At 51.5% G+C, this 22,500-nt stretch overlaps 1 protein-coding gene and 1 long non-coding RNA gene across 3 annotated transcripts in view; one reads left to right on the top strand and one right to left on the bottom strand.

Annotated features, from left to right (window-relative positions):
• Positions 1 to 22,500, top strand: part of LOC139762753 (uncharacterized) — a 471,178-nt gene that overhangs the window by 53,958 nt on the left and 394,720 nt on the right. The gene's annotated exons all lie outside the window — the stretch shown is intronic.
• LOC139762788 (uncharacterized) overlaps positions 18,790 to 22,500 on the bottom strand; it is a 5,241-nt gene continuing 1,530 nt past the window's right edge. The window contains exon 2 of the mRNA XM_071687943.1: positions 18,790 to 21,490. Within this exon, the coding sequence (XP_071544044.1) occupies positions 20,076 to 21,490 (1,415 nt within the window). The 3' untranslated portion in view covers positions 18,790 to 20,075. The remainder of the gene's footprint in view (positions 21,491 to 22,500) is intronic.

Consider the following 22,500-nt stretch of genomic DNA (forward strand, 5'->3'; position numbering starts at 1 on the left):
ACACGTCCTCAGCCCACACACGTCCTCAGCCCACACACGTCCTCAGCCCACACACGTCCTCAGCCCACACACGTCCTCAGCTCACACACGTCCTCAGCCCACACACGTCCTCAGCCCACACACGTCCTCAGCTCACACACGTCCTCAGCTCACACACGTCCTCAGCCCACACACGTCCTCAGCCCACACACGTCCTCAGCCCACACACGTCCTCAGCTCACACACGTCCTCAGCACACACACGTCCTCAGCCCACACACGTCCTCAGCACACCCACGTCCTCAGCACACCCACGTCCTCAGCACCCACACGTCCTCAGCCCACACACGTCCTCAGCACCCACACGTCCTCAGCCCACACACGTCCTCAGCCCACACACGTCCTCAGCCCACACACGTCCTCAGCACCCACATGTCCTCAGCACCCACACGTCCTCAGCACACACACGTCCTCAGCCCACGTGATCATGAGAACACGTTTACTGACACAATACTTCCCACGTATTCCCTGCGTGTCGTAGAAGGCGACTAAAAGGGGAGGGAGCGGGGGCCTGGAAATCCTCCCCTTCTGTATTTTTAATTTTCCAAAAGAAGGGACAGAGAAGGGGGCCAAGTGAGGATATTCTCTCTAAGGCTCAGTCCTCTGTTCTTAACGCTACCTCGCTAACGCGGGAAATAGCGAATAGTATAAAAAAAAAATATATATATATATATATATATATATATATATATATATATATATATATATATATATATATATATATATATATCGTGTCATGATATAGACACACGCGTATGTTATGAAGCAATATATAGGTAAGGCCACACAGAGAGTTGTTGTGTTGACGTGTCTGGCCAAATCATTTATGCATGTGTTGTTGTTGTTGTTGTTGTTGTTGTTGTTGTTGTTTGTCCCAGTGTGGAGTAATGTTGTTAATGTTGCCTCTGTTTACCACAGTATGAACTGAGGTGACCTGCCTCTCACCTGACCTACCATCGATCATAAGTCAACATCACATAAATACTTAACTACCTTGTTAATATTACCTGTTGTGATTTCAGCAATGTTGTGAGGGTACAGCACAACGTAAATGATTGTGTGTGTGTGTGTGTGTGTGTGTGTGTGTGTGTGTGTATGTGTGGGTGTGTGTGTGTGTGTGTGTGTGTGTGTGTGTGTGTGTGTGGGTGTGTGTGTGTGTGTGTGTGTGTGTGTGTGTGTGTATGTGTGTGTGTGTGTGTGTGTGTGTGTGTGTGTGTGTGTGTGTGTGTATGTGTGTGTGTGTGTGTGTGTGTGTGTGTATGTGTGGGTGTGTATGTGTGTGTGTGTGTGTGTGTGTGTGTGTGTGTGTGTGTGTGTGTGTGTGTGTGTGTGTATGTGTGTGTGTGTGTGTGTGTGTGTGTGTGTGTGTGGGTGTGTGTGTGTGTGTGTGTGTGTATGTGTGGGTGTGTGTGTGTGTGTGTGTGTGTGTGTGTGTGTGTAAGAAACCACGGCTTAGCGTGAGGAAGGCTTAGCTTTAAGCTTGTGTGTGTCTTAAGCTTCGTACCTCCCACCCTGTCTGAGGGGAGTAGGACCCCCCCCCCCCCTGGGCTCACCTATCACCCTCACCCCCACCCCCGATGTACTATGCCCACTGTATGCCCTATCCTTGCCTCCACCCACCACCCCTGCCCAGGTACCCCCTCACCCATATGATCACTTCAATGTTTTGTTGACGTAAACTTTACAAAAAATTAATTAAAATAAAAAGCGAAGATAACATTATTTATGTCATCATTTACCACATTCCATCTTCATTACTTCTCTCCATCAAGCGCTTACCTTCTCTCCCTCCATCACTATCACCTCCATCACCTCTTCCTCCATCACTATCGTCTCCATCACCTCTTCCTCCATCACTATCGTCTCCATCACCTCTTCCTCCATCACTATCGTCTCCATCACCTCTTCCTCCATCACTATCGTCTCCACCTCTCCCTCAGGCAGGTCTCCGGGGACTGCCTCCCTCCACCCCAGATACTGGGGTTTCTCTGCACCGTCTCCTCCTGCGTCCCCCAGCATCCTGGGGCCTCCCCAGAGAGACGCGTCGCAGCCCACCAGAACCCACCACTCTGAGGGACCCACCACCGTGGCAACCCACCAGCCTCACCTTAACCCTTGCTCTTCCTGTGGATCATCATCATCATCACTATTATCATCACTATCATCATCATCACTATCATCATCATCACTATCATCATCATCACTATCATCATCATCACTATCATCATCATCACTATCATCATTGTTGTTGTTGTTGTTGTTGTACTGGAGGTTATTATCTCCCCCCCCCCGACCCCCCCTGAGATAGGAGACAAGATGGACGTACACAACGAGAGATAATGTACGAGACAAGTGAGGGAGAAGAAGAAGACAACACAGGAAAAAGGAATGAGACGAGTGTACGTAAATGTGACCAGTACACGTACTGTAGATGACCTGACCTCCTCCAGGTTAGGGGTGGGGAGAGGGAGATATACACGTGTAGGGAAGGGGAGGGGAGGGTCAGAGCTGGGGAGGAAAATATGACCCGAAAGAAAAAGAGAAAAAAAATGTTGCCTTCCTGTTGTGTTTTGCTGCCCGGTGATGGAGGTGGGGGGGGGGGGGGGGGTGGAGGACACGGGAAGGTCAGGTAACAGAAGACCTGGTGACCTATGACGAGGTGATCTTCTGCAGGACATTAATACTCTCATCATCACTATAGATGGAGACAGGACAGTACAGCAGAAGGCTCCTCCCCCACCCACCACTATGACCCATCAGTGGTAAACAAACACCTATTTGAGCTTTCTGAGAACGACCTGACCTTGTGGTGACCCCTGGTGTAGCATGGTGACCCCTGGTGTACTATGGTGACCCCTGGTCATCTGTGGTTATCTCATCAAGCAGGCGACAAAGCAAAGGACCTCGTGTGACCTCACCTGACCTGTGGCTAACACAAAAGTCATAATATCAGACGATATATACTATATGATTTACAGTACCACAACACTTCATGATGAAGAGATATCCGGTGACCTGAAGGTACGGTATGAAGTTACAGGTCAGCAGGTCATGCAGGTCAGTAGGTCAGCAGGTCATGCAGGTCAGCAGGTGGGCAGGGTCGTGCCTCACAGCAGGACGCTGGTGGCATTTTGCATGTGTGCTCAGGTGGTCATCCTCATCTACCTGGTGACCCCGCCAGCACCACCTGCCGTGTGGAGGGGTCCAGCTGGGTAGGAATATCCCCCTGCTGTAGCCACCTGTGTGTCACCCACCAGGAGCACCACCTGCCGTGTGGAGGGGTCCAGCTGGGTAGGAATATCCCCCTGCTGTAGCCACCTGTGTGTCACCCACCAGGAGCACCACCTGCCGTGTGGAGGGGTCCAGCTGGGTAGGAATACCCCCTGCTGTAGCCACCTGTGTGTCACCCACCAGGACCCGGGGCGTTAACACGGAGGCGCCCTTGGTGGCTGGATGCCTCCGTGGTGTGAGTGCCGGCCTCTGGCCCTCCTACACGATGGTTGCTGTGGTCATCGTAGACCAAACCATCACTTCTCTCGTAGCAAGCATCGGTCATGCCTCCTACAGGACAACCAGACTACGCGAACGCCTCCTACAGGACAACTGGACTACGAGAACGTCTTCTACAGGACAACCAGACTACGAGAACGCCTCCTACAGGACAACCAGACTACGAGAACGCCTCCTACAGGACAACCAGACCACGAGGACGCGTCCTACAGGACAACTGGACTACGAGAACGTCTTCTACAGGACAACCAGACTACGCGAACGCCTCCTACAGGACAACTGGACTACGAGAACGTCTTCTACAGGACAACCAGACTACGAGAACGCCTCCTACAGGACAACCAGACTACGAGAACGTCTCCTACAGGACAACCAGACTACGAGAACGCCTCCTACAGGACAACCAGACTACGAGAACGTCTTTTACAGGACAACCAGACTACGAGAACGTCTTCTACAGGACAACCAGACTACGAGAACGCCTACAGGACAACCAGACCACGAGGACGCGTCCTACAGGACAACCAGACCACGAGAACGCCTCCTACAGGACAACCAGACTACGAGAACGCCTCCTACAGGACAACCAGACTACGAGAACGTCTCCTACAGGACAACCAGACTACGAGAACGTCTCCTACAGGACAACGGACTACGAGAACGCCTCCTCCTTCCTGCAGAAGCTCCGGGACAAGCGAGGTGCACGTCTTTCTCCCAACAGAACGCCTGCTTCACCTGCTGCATCCACACCAGCACAGCTGGACTCCCGACCCACCTCATCCCAGCGTCTATGTACCAAATCCTGCAGGACTTGTACCAGTTCATCACCTCTATACGCACCCGGTGAAGCATGATGTTGTCTCCCGTGTTTCCTAAGCCCGTGTCACTCACTCCTCAACATGACCTGAGTCCAGCAGGTTAACTGGACTACTGTGGCCTGACTCAACATGACCTGAGTCCAGCAGGTTAACTGGACTACTGTGGCCTGACTCAACATGACCTGAGTCCAGCAGGCTGACTGGACTACTGTGGCGTGACTCAACATGACCTGAGTCCAGCAGGGTGACTGGACCATTGTGGCGTGACTCAACATGACCTGAGTCCAGCAGGTTAACTGGACCATTGTGGCGTGGTATGAGACCAAGGTACACAGGACCTAACCACCGTTCACCAGGGAGAATGGTCGACACAGACACACAGACATAACCACAGCAGCTGTGGTCTGTGCCTCACAAGATGGACTCTGCTGTACAGACAACAGAAAAAGTGAACTCACACAAGCTGTGCCACACACACGTCTCATTTTCTATTGTTGTATTTTGTGTTAATGAAGAAACAATGAATAAAAACTTGATCATAAATGATTACATGCAATGTACAGTCGTCATAAATTGGTTTTCCTGAAATAAACATTTGATAAAGAGTATTGGAAAAAATTATTAGCAAAGTTGAATTTAAAGTATTCCATTAAGAATAATTTAAAGTATTCCATTAAGAATAATTTAAAGTATTCCATTAAGAATAATTTAAAGTATTCCATTAAGAATAATTTAAAGTATTCCATTAAGAATAATTTAAAGTATTCCATTAAGAATAATTTAAAGTATTCCATTAAGAATAATTTAAAGTATTCCATTAAGAATAATTTAAAGTATTTCATTAAGAATAATTTAAAGTATTCCATTAAGAATAATTTAAAGTATTTCATTAAGAATAATTTAAAGTATTCCATTAAGAATAATTTAAAGTATTTCATTAAGAATAATTTAAAGTATTTCATTAAGAATAATTTAAAGTATTCCATTAAGAATAATTTAAAGTATTTCATTAAGAATAATTTAAAGTATTCCATTAAGAATAATTTAAAGTATTCCATTAAGAATAATTTAAAGTAATTTTTTAATTATCTTGAATTTGCAAGATTACTTTTTATTGACAGATAACAATCATAGCATCTTGTAATTACAGCAGACGTTTTGAAATATGGCATTACAGTATTGATGGAATACAGGAGATCTTCCTCCTGTAGTTATCATGTATCAGAGAACATTGGTTTCCTCTCTACAACCTGGTCCTCGACCCACCCACCCACCATGCAGGTACTCGACCCACCCACCATGCATGTACTCGACCCACCCACCATGCATGTGCTCGCCCTCGACCCACCCACCATACATGTGCTCACCCTCGACCCACCCACCATACATGTACTCGACCTCGACCCACCCACCCACCATACATGTACTCGACCTCGACCCACCCACCCACCATACATGTACTCGTTACAACACGAACATTATTATTTGTCTTCGTTTAGAAGACCTGGCTGAAATATGCACGACGGTACGACCCTTGACCACGACGGTACGACCCTTGAACACGACGGTACGACCTTTGACCACGACGGTACGACCCTTGACCACGACGGTACGACCTTTGACCACGACGGTACGACCCTTGACCACGACGGTACGACCTTTGACCACGACGGTACGACCCCTGTCATGTTGCAGGGTCGTACCGTCATGTGTTCACTGGGTTACACACATCACCTTTCCGTCTCATTCTCCGGTAACCCCCCGTCACATTACGTCACACCACCTCGTCTCCACCGTAACAATAGAGAGAAAAGAAAAATTGTTATTCAGAGTTTCGAACCCTGGACACCAGCTGTGGAGGCAGCGAGCGATGCGTAATATATTCAGCCACTGGCAAGGAGGAGGAGGAGGAGGTGGAGTTAGGAAGACCTTGACCTTGTGATGGAGTTAGTACTGTCGAGCGTGGAGTCAATACTTGGTCCAGCTTACGTCACGAGCAACCTCGCCTGAACCCAGGACTGGCAACTGCTGCAGCTGCTGGTGAACGATGGCAATGATGTAGTGCCGCGTTCACTCAAGAGATGGCGTTAGTGGCGGAGGTTAAGACGTCCGTTAATACATGTTGTGAACGTGTTGACAGGGTCGTACCGTCGTGTTCACGCGGTTAACTACACTCTTGCTTGTTAGCAGTGGCCTCTTCACCATCACTATCACCTTCACCATCACTTGTCACTATCACCGTCACCATCACTTGTCACTATCACCGTTACCATCACCGTGTCACTATCACCGTCACCATCACTTGTCACTATCACCGTCACCATCACTTGTCACTATCACCGTCACCATCACTTGTCACTATCACCGTCACCATCACTTGTCACTATCACCTTCACCATCACTTGTCACTATCACCGTCACCATCACTTGTCACTATCACCGTCACCATCACTTGTCACTATCACCGTCACCATCACTTGTCACTATCACCGTCACCATCACTTGTCACTATCACCGTCACCATCACTTGTCACTATCACCGTTACCATCACCGTGTCACTATCACCGTCACCATCACTTGTCACTATCACCGTCACCATCACTTGTCACTATCACCGTCACCATCACTTGTCACTATCACCGTCACCATCACTTGTCACTATCACCGTCACCATCACTTGTCACTATCACCGTCACCATCACTTGTCACTATCACCGTCACCATCACTTGTCACTATCACCGTTACCATCACCGTGTCACTATCACCGTCACCATCACTTGTCACTATCACCGTCACCATCACTTGTCACTATCACCGTCACCATCACTTGTCACTATCACCGTCACCATCACTTGTCACTATCACCGTCACCATCACTTGTCACTATCACCGTTACCATCACCGTGTCACTATCACCGTCACCATCACTTGTCACTATCACCGTCACCATCACTTGTCACTATCACCGTCACCATCACTTGTCACTATCACCGTCACCATCACTTGTCACTATCACCGTCACCATCACTTGTCACTATCACCGTTACCATCACCGTGTCACTATCACCGTCACCATCACTTGTCACTATCACCGTCACCATCACTTGTCACTATCACCGTCACCATCACTTGTCACTATCACCGTCACCATCACTTGTCACTATCACCGTTACCATCACCGTGTCACTATCACCGTCACCATCACTTGTCACTATCACCGTCACCATCACTTGTCACTATCACCGTCACCATCACTTGTCACTATCACCGTTACCATCACTTGTCACTATCACCGTCACCATCACTTGTCACTATCACCGTCACCATCACTTGTCACTATCACCGTCACCATCACTTGTCACTATCACCGTCACCATCACTTGTCACCATCACCGTCACCATCACTTGTCACTATCACCGTCACCATCACTTGTCACTATCACCGTCACCATCACTTGTCACCATCACCGTCACCATCACTTGTCACTATCACCGTCACCATCATCGTCACCATCACTCGGGCCTGGCGGGTTGGCCGCTTCACACATCCTGGCGAAAATATGTATCACCCGACCATCGACTCCCGGGGGGGGGGAGGGGAATTAACCCTTCCCACTGGCGTTATCTTCACCCCACACGCACGCACGCACGCACGGGGGAGATCTAGCACCACACGCACGCACGCACGCACGGGGGGGGGGAGATCTAGCACCACACGCACGCACGCACGGGGGGGGGGAGATCTAGCACCACACGCACGCACGCACGCACGCACGCACGCACGCACGCACGCACGGGGGAGATCTAGCACCACACGCACGCACGCACGCACGCACGCACGCACGCACGGGGGAGATCTAGCACCACACGCACGCACGCACGGGGGAGATCTAGCACCACACGCACGCACGCACGCACGCACGCACGCACGCACGCACGCACGCACGCACGCACGCACGCACGCACGCACGCACGCACGCACGCACGCACGCACGCACGCACGCACGCACGCACGCACGCACGCACGCACGCACGCACGCACGCACGCACGCACGGGGGAGATCTAGCACCACACGCACGCACGCACGCACGCACGGGGGAGATCTAGCACCACACGCACGCACGCACGGGGGAGATCTAGCACCACACGCACGCACGCACGGGGGAGATCTAGCACCACACGCACGCACGCACGGGGGAGATCTAGCACCACACGCACGCACGCACGGGGGAGATCTAGCACCACACGCACGCACGCACGGGGGAGATCTAGCACCACACGCACGCACGCACGCACGGGGGAGATCTAGCACCACACGCACGCACGCACGCACGCACGCACGCACGGGGGAGATCTAGCACCACACGCACGCACGCACGCACGCACGCACGGGGGAGATCTAGCACCACACGCACGCACGCACGGGGGAGATCTAGCACCACACGCACGCACGCACGCACGGGGGAGATCTAGCACCACACGCACGCACGCACGCACGCACGGGGGAGATCTAGCACCACACGCACGCACGCACGGGGGAGATCTAGCACCACACGCACGCACGCACGCACGCACGCACGCACGCACGCACGCACGCACGCACGCACGCACGCACGCACGCACGCACGCACGCACGCACGGGGGAGATCTAGCACCACACGCACGCACGCACGCACGCACGCACGGGGGAGATCTAGCACCACACGCACGCACGCACGCACGCACGCACGCACGCACGCACGCACGCACGCACGCACGCACGCACGCACGCACGCACGGGGGAGATCTAGCACCACACGCACGCACGCACGCACGCACGGGGGAGATCTAGCACCACACGCACGCACGCACGCACGCACGCACGCACGCACGCACGCACGCACGCACGCACGCACGCACGCACGCACGCACGCACGCACGCACGCACGGGGGAGATCTAGCACCACACGCACGCACGCACGGGGGAGATCTAGCACCACACGCACGCACGCACGCACGCACGCACGCACGCACGGGGGAGATCTAGCACCACACGCACGCACGCACGGGGGAGATCTAGCACCACACGCACGCACGCACGGGGGAGATCTAGCACCACACGCACGCACGCACGCACGGGGGAGATCTAGCACCACACGCACGCACGCACGCACGCACGGGGGAGATCTAGCACCACACGCACGCACGCACGGGGGAGATCTAGCACCACACGCACGCACGCACGCACGGGGGAGATCTAGCACCACACGCACGCACGCACGGGGGAGATCTAGCACCACACGCACGCACGCACGCACGGGGGAGATCTAGCACCACACGCACGCACGCACGGGGGAGATCTAGCACCACACGCACGCACGCACGCACGCACGCACGCACGCACGCACGGGGGAGATCTAGCACCACACGCACGCACGCACGGGGGAGATCTAGCACCACACGCACGCACGCACGGGGGAGATCTAGCACCACACGCACGCACGCACGGGGGAGATCTAGCACCACACGCACGCACGCACGGGGGAGATCTAGCACCACACGCACGCACGCACGGGGGAGATCTAGCACCACACGCACGCACGCACGGGGGAGATCTAGCACCACACGCACGCACGCACGCACGGGGGAGATCTAGCACCACACGCACGCACGCACGGGGGAGATCTAGCACCACACGCACGCACGCACGGGGGAGATCTAGCACCACACGCACGCACGCACGGGGGAGATCTAGCACCACACGCACGCACGCACGGGGGAGATCTAGCACCACACGCACGCACGCACGGGGGAGATCTAGCACCACACGCACGCACGCACGCACGCACGCACGGGGGAGATCTAGCACCACACGCACGCACGCACGGGGGAGATCTAGCACCACACGCACGCACGCACGGGGGAGATCTAGCACCACACGCACGCACGCACGCACGGGGGAGATCTAGCACCACACGCACGCACGCACGGGGGAGATCTAGCACCACACGCACGCACGCACGGGGGAGATCTAGCACCACACGCACGCACGCACGGGGGAGATCTAGCACCACACGCACGCACGCACGGGGGAGATCTAGCACCACACGCACGCACGCACGGGGGAGATCTAGCACCACACGCACGCACGCACGGGGGAGATCTAGCACCACACGCACGCACGCACGGGGGAGATCTAGCACCACACGCACGCACGCACGGGGGAGATCTAGCACCACACGCACGCACGCACGGGGGAGATCTAGCACCACACGCACGCACGCACGCACGCACGCACGGGGGAGATCTAGCACCACACGCACGCACGCACGGGGGAGATCTAGCACCACACGCACGCACGCACGCACGCACGCACGCACGGGGGAGATCTAGCACCACACGCACGCACGCACGCACGCACGCACGCACGGGGGAGATCTAGCACCACACGCACGCACGCACGGGGGAGATCTAGCACCACACGCACGCACGCACGGGGGAGATCTAGCACCACACGCACGCACGCACGGGGGAGATCTAGCACCACACGCACGCACGCACGGGGGAGATCTAGCACCACACGCACGCACGCACGGGGGAGATCTAGCACCACACGCACGCACGCACGGGGGAGATCTAGCACCACACGCACGCACGCACGGGGGAGATCTAGCACCACACGCACGCACGCACGGGGGAGATCTAGCACCACACGCACGCACGCACGGGGGAGATCTAGCACCACACGCACGCACGCACGGGGGAGATCTAGCACCACACGCACGCACGCACGCACGGGGGAGATCTAGCACCACACGCACGCACGCACGGGGGAGATCTAGCACCACACGCACGCACGCACGGGGGAGATCTAGCACCACACGCACGCACGCACGGGGGAGATCTAGCACCACACGCACGCACGCACGGGGGAGATCTAGCACCACACGCACGCACGCACGCACGGGGGAGATCTAGCACCACACGCACGCACGCACGGGGGAGATCTAGCACCACACGCACGCACGCACGCACGGGGGAGATCTAGCACCACACGCACGCACGCACGGGGGAGATCTAGCACCACACGCACGCACGCACGCACGGGGGAGATCTAGCACCACACGCACGCACGCACGGGGGAGATCTAGCACCACACGCACGCACGCACGCACGCACGGGGGAGATCTAGCACCACACGCACGCACGCACGCACGCACGGGGGAGATCTAGCACCACACGCACGCACGCACGGGGGAGATCTAGCACCACACGCACGCACGCACGCACGCACGCACGCACGCACGCACGGGGGAGATCTAGCACCACACGCACGCACGCACGGGGGAGATCTAGCACCACACGCACGCACGCACGCACGCACGGGGGAGGGTAATGGTACCTGGAGGTGTAAGGTACCTGGGGAGGGTATATGGTACCTGGGGAGGGTATATGGTACCTGGGGAGGGTATATGGTACCTGGGGAGGGTGTATGGTACCCGGAGGTAATGGTACCTGGGAGGGTATATGGTACCTGGAAGGGTAGGTACCCGGGAGGGTATAGGTACCTGGGGAGGGTGTATGGTACCTGGGGAGGGTGTATGGTACCTGGGGAGGGTATATGGTACCTGGGGAGGGTGTATGGTACCTGGGGAGGGTATATGGTACCTGGGAGGGTATATGGTACCTGGGGAGGGTGTATGGTACCTGGGGAGGGTGTATGGTACCTGGGGAGGGTATATGGTACCTGGGGAGGGTGTATGGTACCTGGGGAGGGTATATGGTACCTGGGGAGTATGTGTTATACCTGGGGCAGCATACTGTACGTGTAGTGGTTGAGTATATTGTGGGACAACACATACATGGTTAAGGTTACGTGGTAATGAATGAAGGAATGAAGAGTTGGGGTAGGGTTGCGGGAGAAGGTGTGGGGAATGAAGGCAAGAAGCAAGAGGATTCTAAGTGGATTAACAGTCGTTCGCTGGTTCAGTCGTTAAGCCCATTGTCATTGTTAGTTATTCTCGCTCTAATTGGGAGGCTGTATGAGAAAATATTTTCTTTATCTATTTATCTATCTACATCATTATCAACATGCTCATACTCGTGATATACTTGGTATACTCGTGATATACTTGGTATACTCGTGATATACCTGGTATACTCCTGGCTAAATACTGGACTGCTGAATATTGTTACAAGTTCTAGATATGACACCATTAAGCAGTAACTGTTGCTCTGCTTAATTATGCAATTAGTTCATTGTTTACCTGTTTACTAATTGTATCTAGGGAGATAATTACCTTACCTTCAATGTTAATGACTCTAGTTATCATGGATCAACTCTTACTGGAAATTAATTCTTATGTTCTAAGGTAATAAGGGTGAATATAGCTGTATTTAAGCAGTGAATGACCTTACAATATAACAATTTCTCATGTTGTTATGTATATGTTTATATGGGTGTAGCTGGTCTGGTCTACACCCATCATCACAGGGTGTAGCTGGTCTGGTCTACACCCACCATCACAGGGTGTAGCTGGTCTGGTCTACACCCATCATTACAGGGTGTAGTTGGCCTGGTCTACACCCACCATCACAGGGTGTAGCTGGCCTGGTCTACACCCACCATCACAGGGTGTAGCTGGCCTGGTCTACACCCATCATCACATGGTGTAGCTGGCCTGGTCTACACCCATCATCACAGGGTGTAGCTGGCCTGGTCTACACCCACCATCACAGGGTGTAGCTGGCCTGATCTACACCCACCATCACAGGGTGTAGCTGGCCTGATCTACACCCACCATCACAGGGTGTAGCTGGTGTGGTCTACACCCACCACCACAGGGTGTAGCTGGTCTGGTCTACACCCACCATCACAGGGTGTAGCTGGCCTGGTCTACACCCACCATCACAGGGTGTAGCTGGCCTGGTCTACACCCACCATCACAGGGTGTAGCTGGCCTGGTCTACACCCACCATCACAGGGTGTAGCTGGCCTGATCTACACCCACCATCACAGGGTGTAGCTGGTCTGGTCTACACCCACCATCACAGGGTGTAGCTGGCCTGGTCTACACCCACCATCACAGGGTGTAGCTGGTGTGGTCTACACCCACCATCACAGGGTGTAGCTGGCCTGGTCTACACCCACCATCACAGGGTGTAGCTGGTGTGGTCTACACCCACCAACCACCACAGATGGAACGACCAGGTGTATACATCATTTCGTGTTGTCATTGTGAACACGTGTGTGTCAGTTTAGGTCGACACGAACAGTTTACTGCATGACCCTGACCTGTGTGTGTGGGGGGGGGTCATAGTTTGACCCGTGACCCACACGGCGCTGGATCTGTAGTTACCTGCACAGGGTTCGAACCCAGGATTCGTCCTGTATGGGACATAGTCATGTGTAACACTTGTGTTCACAGGTGTGCAAGACATGTATACTGCAGGTGTACAGGACATGTATACTGTACACCAGGTGGATGACTAGGTGGAGAGGGATAGATGGCTGAGTGGTTAGCTAGTGGATGATCTAGTACGAGAGAATTATGATCTAGAATTGTACTTTCCTCGTGTACACAGACACTAACATTGTACATGTACACAACACAGATAAGAGCAGGTGTTACCGGACTCCTCCTGCCTCTGGCTGTTCTTATCGTCTGTGGACGGATAAGAATCATATCATCGCTAAGGACTTTTTCTAACCCCAGTGGAGCCCACCTCACCCAGCTCCCGTTTGGAGCGCAGCCTAGAATCTGGTTATATACACCAATGTACTACACCAGCGTACTACACCAACGTACATATATATATATATATATATATATATATATATATATATATATATATATATATATATATATATATATATATATATATATATATATATATAACAGTAGATAGATGTTTACTGTGATAGATAATAGTAGATAGATGTTTACTGTGATAGATAACAGTAGATAGATGTTTACTGTGATAGATAACAGTAGATAGATGTTTACTGTGATAGATAACAGTAGATAGATGTTTACTGTGGTAGATAACAGTAGATAGATGTTTACTGTGGTAGATAACAGTAGATAGATGTTTACTGTGATAGATAACAGTAGATAGATGTTTACTGTGATAGATAACAGTAGATAGATGTTTACTGTGGTAGATAACAGTAGATAGATGTTTACTGTGGTAGATAACAGTAGATAGATGTTTACTGTGGTAGATAAATGCTATTTCATACAACGGATAACATTAATCTCACTAAAATAACTCAGTAAGCCTCTAAATCCTATTGAAACCTGCAGGAAATTGAGCCCTGGTGAGATTAATGGCCGGATGAACGAACAAACACACACACACACACACACACATACACACACACACACACACACATACACACACACACACACACACACACACACACACACACACACACACACACACACACACACACACACACACACATACACACACACATACACACACACACACACACACACACATACACACATACACACACACACACACACACACACACACACATACACACACACACACACACACACACACACACATACACACACACACACACACACACACACACACACACACACACACACACATACACACACACACACACACACACACACACACACACACACACAGGGCTGGGGGGGGGGGGCATGGTAATGGTGTGTGGTATTTGACCTCCCGCTGCAAGACTGTACTTGTACATGGCACTGTTGTACACCTCCCAGTACACAAGGTGTACACCTCCCAGTACACAAGGTGTACACCTCCCAGTACACAAGGTGTACACCTCCCAGTACACAAGATGTACACCTCCCAGCACACAAGGTGTACACCTCCCAGTACACAAGATGTACACCTCCCAGCACACAAGGTGTACACCTCCCAGTACACAAGGTGTACACCTCCCAGTACACAAGGTGTACACCTCCCAGTACACAAGGTGTACACCTCCCAGCACACAAGGTGTACACCTCCCAGTACACAAGGTGTACACCTCCCAGTACACAAGATGTACACCTCCCAGCACACAAGGTGTACACCTCCCAGTACACAAGGTGTACACCTCCCAGTACACAAGGTGTACACCTCCCAGTACACAAGGTGTACACCTCCCAGTACACAAGGTGTACACCTCCCAGCACACAAGGTGTACACCTCCCGGCACACAAGGTGTACACCTCACAGCACACAAGATGTACACCTCACAGCACACAAGATGTACACCTCCCAGCACACAAGATGTACACCTCACAGCACACAAGATGTACACCTCCCAGCACACAAGATGTACACCTCCCAGCACACAAGATGTACACCTCACAGCACACAAGATGTACACCTCCCAGCACACAAGGTGTACACCCAGCACACAAGATGTACACCTCCCAGCACACAAGATGTACACCTCCCAGCACACAAGGTGTACACCTCCCAGCACACAAGATGTACACCTCACAGCTCACAAGATGTACAGAAATCATGTACGTTTCTTTACCGCGTCCACCTGGGTCAATCAGAGCAGGTGTGTGACCTGGTGATGGGTCAACCTCATGACCTGACCTCACTCAGAGAAAACATGTGACTCTCAGATGGTCCCTCGCTCCCTGGCTGACGCTGTGACCAGCTGAGACTTCCTCAGCTGGCTTGATCCTGACCCAAGAACAGAACACTGATGATCGAACATTGTTATGTTCTGCAGAACACGAGTCTTGTTATATCTCCAAGATGATGTAGTGGTAATATAACAGTCAAGGTTTATGTATATAATGAACGCTTCTGGCTGTATACTGAATATCTGTCCGTGTAAATTCAATATCTGTGCGTGTATATTCAATATCTATGCGGTTATATTGAATATCTGTCTGGGTATATTGAATATCTGTCCGGGTATGTTCAATATCTGTCCGGGTATGTTCAATATCTGTCCGGGTATACTGAATACCTGTCCGTGTATATTGAATACCTGTCTGGGTATGTTCAATATCTGTCCGGATATATTGATTAGTAACACGTGTATCTGGAACATTTGTTCGTGTTTGTATACTGAATACTTATATGTCATTATTGAATATTTGTCTGTGTAGATTGAATACTTGCCTGTGTATATTGAATATTCAGTCATGTATTTTGTGTTCCCATCCGTCTATATTACATACAAGTGTAATGAATACCTGTCTGTGTGTACTGAATGTTGTTCATAATCTACTGAACACATCTTTACATAAACAAATTACGAGTTAGTGTGTATCTGGTCACATGAGCATGTCTGTATGTATGTATGTATGTATGTATGTATGTATGTATGTATGTATGTATGTCTGTCTGTATGTATGTATGTCTGTATGTCTGTATGTATGTATGTATGTATGTCTGTATGTCTGTATGTATGTATGTATGTCTGTATGTATGTATGTCTGTATGTATGTATGTATGTATGTATGTATGTATGTATGTATGTCTGTATGTATGTATGTCTGTATGTATGTATGTATGTATGTATGTATGTATGTATGTCTGTATGTATGTATGTATGTATGTATGTATGTCTGTATGTATGTATGTATGTATGTATGTATGTATGTATGTATGTATGTATGTCTGTATGGTGCTTGATGTATATTGATTTCATGTTTGCGTGCGTGAACACTAGTGTGCTTCCGTTATCATTATATATATATATATATATATATATATATATATATATATATATATATATATTCTTTTTTTTTTTCATACTTTGTCGCTGTCTCCCGCGTTTGCGAGGTAGCGCAAGGGAAAACAACGAAAGAAATGGCCCAACCCCCCCCCCCCCCCCTACCTTACTCCCCACACCAAAATATCAACCACACACCTTCCATGGTACCCAAGACGCTTCACAGCCTACACCACAGTGACAGCACGTCAACCTTTTTACCGACCCCCGGTCAATCCCCGTGTTCTGGGGCCATGGTACCTCTCAATTCGGCCCGATCACACAAAATCTTTTTACTCCTACTTCCATCCTCCGCTGAATTGTCCGCTACTCCTCTCGCTCCCCCCCAACAATAATCTTGGACAACTTGATCGCACATTTTCTTTGCAAAACAGCTTGTTATATCTCCTTGTTGGTAAACACAGTTTTTTATTTCAACACTCTCTGCTTACCTATCTGTCGTTAATTCAATTTCGATTAAATTCAAATCCAAAGCGTTTCAAATATCTGTTGGAAATCATCTCTCCGGATCAATATCTCTAGGATGTTCACTGTCGGGTATACAATATGTTAAAATTTGATCACCTCTGGGTATCATATCTGCCTATATATTGATTGTACCGTGTATTGGTTTCTCGTTTACAATATTTAAGGCTCCCAAAATTTTCGCCCCCCTAGATTGAATCCTTCCGTTCGAATGTTTCCATCCTTTGATCAGTCCCTCCGTTATATTAAAACAAGTGCAATCTTCCTGTTTGTGACTGAATGTTCAAACTCACCTCCATTACTTACCCATCACAACGATTATAACTTGCTTTCTTCACATTACATTTTATATATTATTATTATAGTTATATTGTATATATATATTATGTATATATATATTATTAATATATTATATTATTTGACTACAACCGTTGTAGTGAGTCCAAGATGGGGTTTAATTACTTTCCGTTGTGATTATGAGGTAATTATCCCCAGTGAATGTGAATGGGAGAGTGAGGGGGGGGAGGCGGTAAACAATTTAAGATTCCACAATGATCGAGGTTGTGATCCATTGGATATAATATGATATATTTAATGAATGTACATATAATGACTAACACGTTAGATGCCAATGTGGGGATAATTGACCATCATGAGTTGGACATAGAGTCATTTCCATGTCATGTGGGAGTCGGGAGGGCACAGACATGGGAGGTCCTAAACGATTTAAGTTAAAACATGCTGAGTGTATAGGCAATACACAATTGATTTGTAATTAAAACTTGAACGATTTCTGTGTAATAACAACTGTATTCATCATATTAAGTAACAGTCACACACATTCAATTTATTAAACTGGAGAATTTTAGCATGGTGTTCTTCAGTTCCAAATGTTCTATTTTCAATCTTGAGGATTGATTAGGGCTGGTATAGATCACAATACATTTTTTATGGTAGATTGAAAAACTAAGGAAACTTACCATCAGGGCTTTATTCTCCTGCGGGAATATGATAAGGAGGGTAGGTTCGGTGAGCAGGGTGGAACGGTTGGCGCTAGTTGTGGTCTAATGTCGTAGGTGAATCCCTGTGGAGAGGTAGGTCGTTGACTGGGTCTCATGGAGCTGCTATAGGAGAGGTGGCTTGTCAAGATGAGGGAGAGCGGTCCCGTAGCTCTGTTGCCAGTGCAGTAGATGGGAGAGGGTTCAGAAGGCTACGTTGTTTGCCGTGCGCTGTCGCTGCGTTCTCCTGTAGGAGAGAGTCACAGTCTACGTCATGTACGACGCGTAGTAGAAAACGGCGTCTGTGATGTCCACTGGAACACTTGTCGAAAAGGGAAGGCGTCAGAGTCGACCTGGAAACTGCTAACGATGGGGGACGCCCCACGAGCTACATGCTAAACTGGACTGACGAAGGTGGCCACCACAGACGTGTGTATACAGCAGGGAACCCGCGCATCACAGACGTCACGTGAGGTCAGCCGGGAGACCCACTCCCTCCACGACGGGTAATTGACCTATGAGCTGCATGCTGGGGAAGGACACACACGGGGGAGGTCAAACGAGGTCACTGGCTGTTGCTTGATGGGGAAGGGTCACTACAATTGGGTCATGCGTTGGCAGAACTGCCCGAGGCTACAGTTTGACTACAGTATGATGATACAGTTGCATAATACAACTGTCGGCAACTGTAGTGTCCCAGGGGGGGAGGGGACTACAAGCGGAATTCAACTATGATTCTTGCGTGTGACGTAACGCTGTTACCGTTACGTGCATCTGTAACAACAGAAGAGGATGAGGAAAATCTGTAACGAACCTTCGTGGAGTGGGTGTTACATGGCTGTGGGGTGACCCGTGACGGGTGGGTGACCCGTGACGGGTGGGTGTTACATGGCTGTGGGGTGACCCGTGACGGGTGGCTGACCCGTGACGGGTGGGTGTTACATGGCTGTGGGGTGACCCGTGACGGGTGGGTGACCCGTGACGGGTGGGTGACCCGTGACGGGTGGGTGTCCTGTGACGGGTGGGTGTCCTGTGACGGGCGGGTGTCCCGTGACGGGTGGGTGTCCTGTGACGGGAGGGTGTCCCGTGACGGGTGGGTGTCCTGTGACGGGCGGGTGTCCTGTGACGGGCGGATGACCCGTGACGGGTGGGTGTCCTGTGACGGGTGGCTGACCCGTGACGGGTGGGTGTCCTGTGACGGGTGGGTGACCCGTGACGGGTGGGTGTCCTGTGAACGGTGGGTGTCCTGTGACGGTTGGGTGTCCTGTGACGGGTGAACGTCCTGTGACGGGTGGGTGTCCTGTGACGGGTGGCTGACCCGTGACGGGTGGAGGTCCCTTGACGTGTGAACGTCCTGTGACGGGTGGGTGTCCTTTGACGGATGGGTGTCCTGTGACGGGTGAGCGTCCTGTGACGGTTGGATGCACTGTAACAGCTGGTTGTTCCTCGATAAGGGAGTGTCCTGTGACAGCTGGACGTCCCGTGACGGCAGGGCGTCCTGTGACAGCTGGGTGTCTTATGACGGTAGGATGTCTCGTAACAGGTGGACGTCCTGTGACGGCTGGATGTCCCTTGACTGCCGGATGTTCCGTGACGATTGGGTGTCCCATGACGGGAGGGCCTTCGGTAATGGCTGGGTGTCCTGTGACGGCTGGGTGTCCTGTGACGGCTGGGTGTCCTGTGACGGCTGGGTGTCCCTTGACGGCTGGATGTCCCTTGACGGCTGGGTGTCCCTTGACGGCTGGGTGTCCCTTGACGGCTGGGTGTCCTGTGACGGCTGGGCGTTCTGTGACGTCACGGTGTCCTGTGACAGCTGGCTGTCAAGCGATGACTGAATGTCCCGTGACGGTTGGATGTCCCGTAACAGTTGGACGTCCTTTGAATGCTGGGTGTCCTGTGACGGCTGGGTGTCCCTTGACGGCTGGGTGTCCTGTGACGGCTGGGTGTCCTGTGACGGCTGGGTGTCCCTTGACGGCTGGGTGTCCCGTGACGGCTGGGTGTCCTGTGACGGCTGGGTGTCCTGTGACGGCTGGGTGTCCCTTGACGGCTGGGTGTCCTGTGACGGCTGGGTGTCCCTTGACGGCTGGATGTCCCTTGACGGCTGGGTGTCCTGTGACGGCTGGGTGTCTTGTAACGGCTGGGCGTCCTGTGACGGCTGGGTGTCCTGTGACGGGTAGGTGTCCAGTGACGGCTGGATGTCCCGTGACGGCTGGGTGTCTTGTAACGGCTGGGCGTCCTGTGACGGCTGGGTGTCCTGTGACGGGTAGGTGTCCAGTGACGGCTGGATGTCCCGTGACGGCTGGGTGTCTTGTAACGGCTGGGCGTCCGGTGACGGCTGGGTGTTCCGTGACAGGCGGGTGTCCTGTGACGGGCGAGTGTCCTGTGACGGGTGGGTGTCCTGTGACGGGTGGGTGTCCTGTGACGGGCGAGTGTCCTGTGACGGGTGGGTGTCCTGTGACGGGCGGGTGTCCTGTGACGGGTGGGTGTCCTGTGACGGGCGGGTGTCCTGTGACGGGCGGGTGTCCTGTGACGGGCGGGTGTCCAGTGACGGGCGGGTGTCCTGTGACGGGCGAGTGTCCTGTGACGGGCGGGTGTCCTGTGACGGGCGGGTGTCCTGTGACAGGCGGGTGTCCTGTGACGGGTGGGTGTCCCGCGACGGGTGAGTGTTGTGAGAGGGTTCGATGCTCCATGATACCTGAGTGTCCTTAGACAGATGGGTGTCCCGTGACGCCTGGGGGCCTTGTGACGTTTGGATGTCCCGTGACGGGTGGGTGTCCCGTGACGGGCGGGTGTCCCGCGTCAGCCAGGGTGGGGGGTGGTGGTCAACCCACACAGTCACATCCGACACTGTGGGTCTCAGGCGTCCGTGCGTGCGTGCGTGCGTGCGTGCGTGCGTGCGCGCGTCTCGCGGCAGGCAGAGGTAGGCGCGGCCTGGGGTCAGCAGGGGTCACGGGGTCACGGGGTCATCGGGAACGAGGCTTCCGCCCGGCTCAGGCACCAGGCAGGTGCGAACACAACCTTCCACACCTGGAAGACAATTTACACTTACAAATGTTCTCTGTATTTACCTTATTTACATATGTTTATTATCCTAACTCCTGTTTACATGACAGAAATTATACATACTACGTACATTAAGATATACTTTTTCAATTTTCCAAAAGAAGGAACAGAGAATTGGGCCAGGTGAGGGTATTCCCTCAGAGGCCCAGTCCTCTGTTCTTAATGCTACCTCGCTAATGCGGGAAATGGCGAATAGTTTGAAAGAAAGAAAAAGAAAAGATATATATATATATATATATATATATATATATATATATATATATATATATATATATACGAATAATGTGTATATGAACGCGCACCTTCATATACACTTTATTCGTATTCATATAACTCCGCGTTGTACAGTCAGGTTCGGTAAAACGCTATCAGCTGGCTATGCGTTCTGTTGGGAAACAACCGATAGACCCCGTTGCTCACCATTGTGAGACGAAGGGTATTCGAGTACTTAGTATTTCGAATAGTTGTTTCCTATTATATATATATATATATATATATATATATATATATATATATATATATATATATATATATATATATAAGTTTGCTCTATTCCCAGTAGCAAGAAAAGGTAGACTCCTTTCGAATGAGAAGTTTTCTGACGAGATTGTACTCCTGGTGATGTAGCCACGTCAAAGGTCACTTTTTTCACGTCTGGTGTCACCTCCAGGAGGCGGAGTCCGGTAACACACACACACACACACACACACACACAGTATATGTACATACATATAGGCATTACTGAACTTGGCTGACATGTGGTTAGGTTGTGAGTGAAGCTACAGCTGTAGTGATGATGTAGCAGAGGTCATCTGAATGCAACAGGTCTTACGATCTCTTTATCATCATTATCATCATCATTATCATCATTGTCATTA

This window comes from Panulirus ornatus, chromosome 44, assembly GCF_036320965.1.
Source record: "Panulirus ornatus isolate Po-2019 chromosome 44, ASM3632096v1, whole genome shotgun sequence".
Lineage (NCBI taxonomy): Eukaryota > Metazoa > Arthropoda > Malacostraca > Decapoda > Palinuridae > Panulirus > Panulirus ornatus.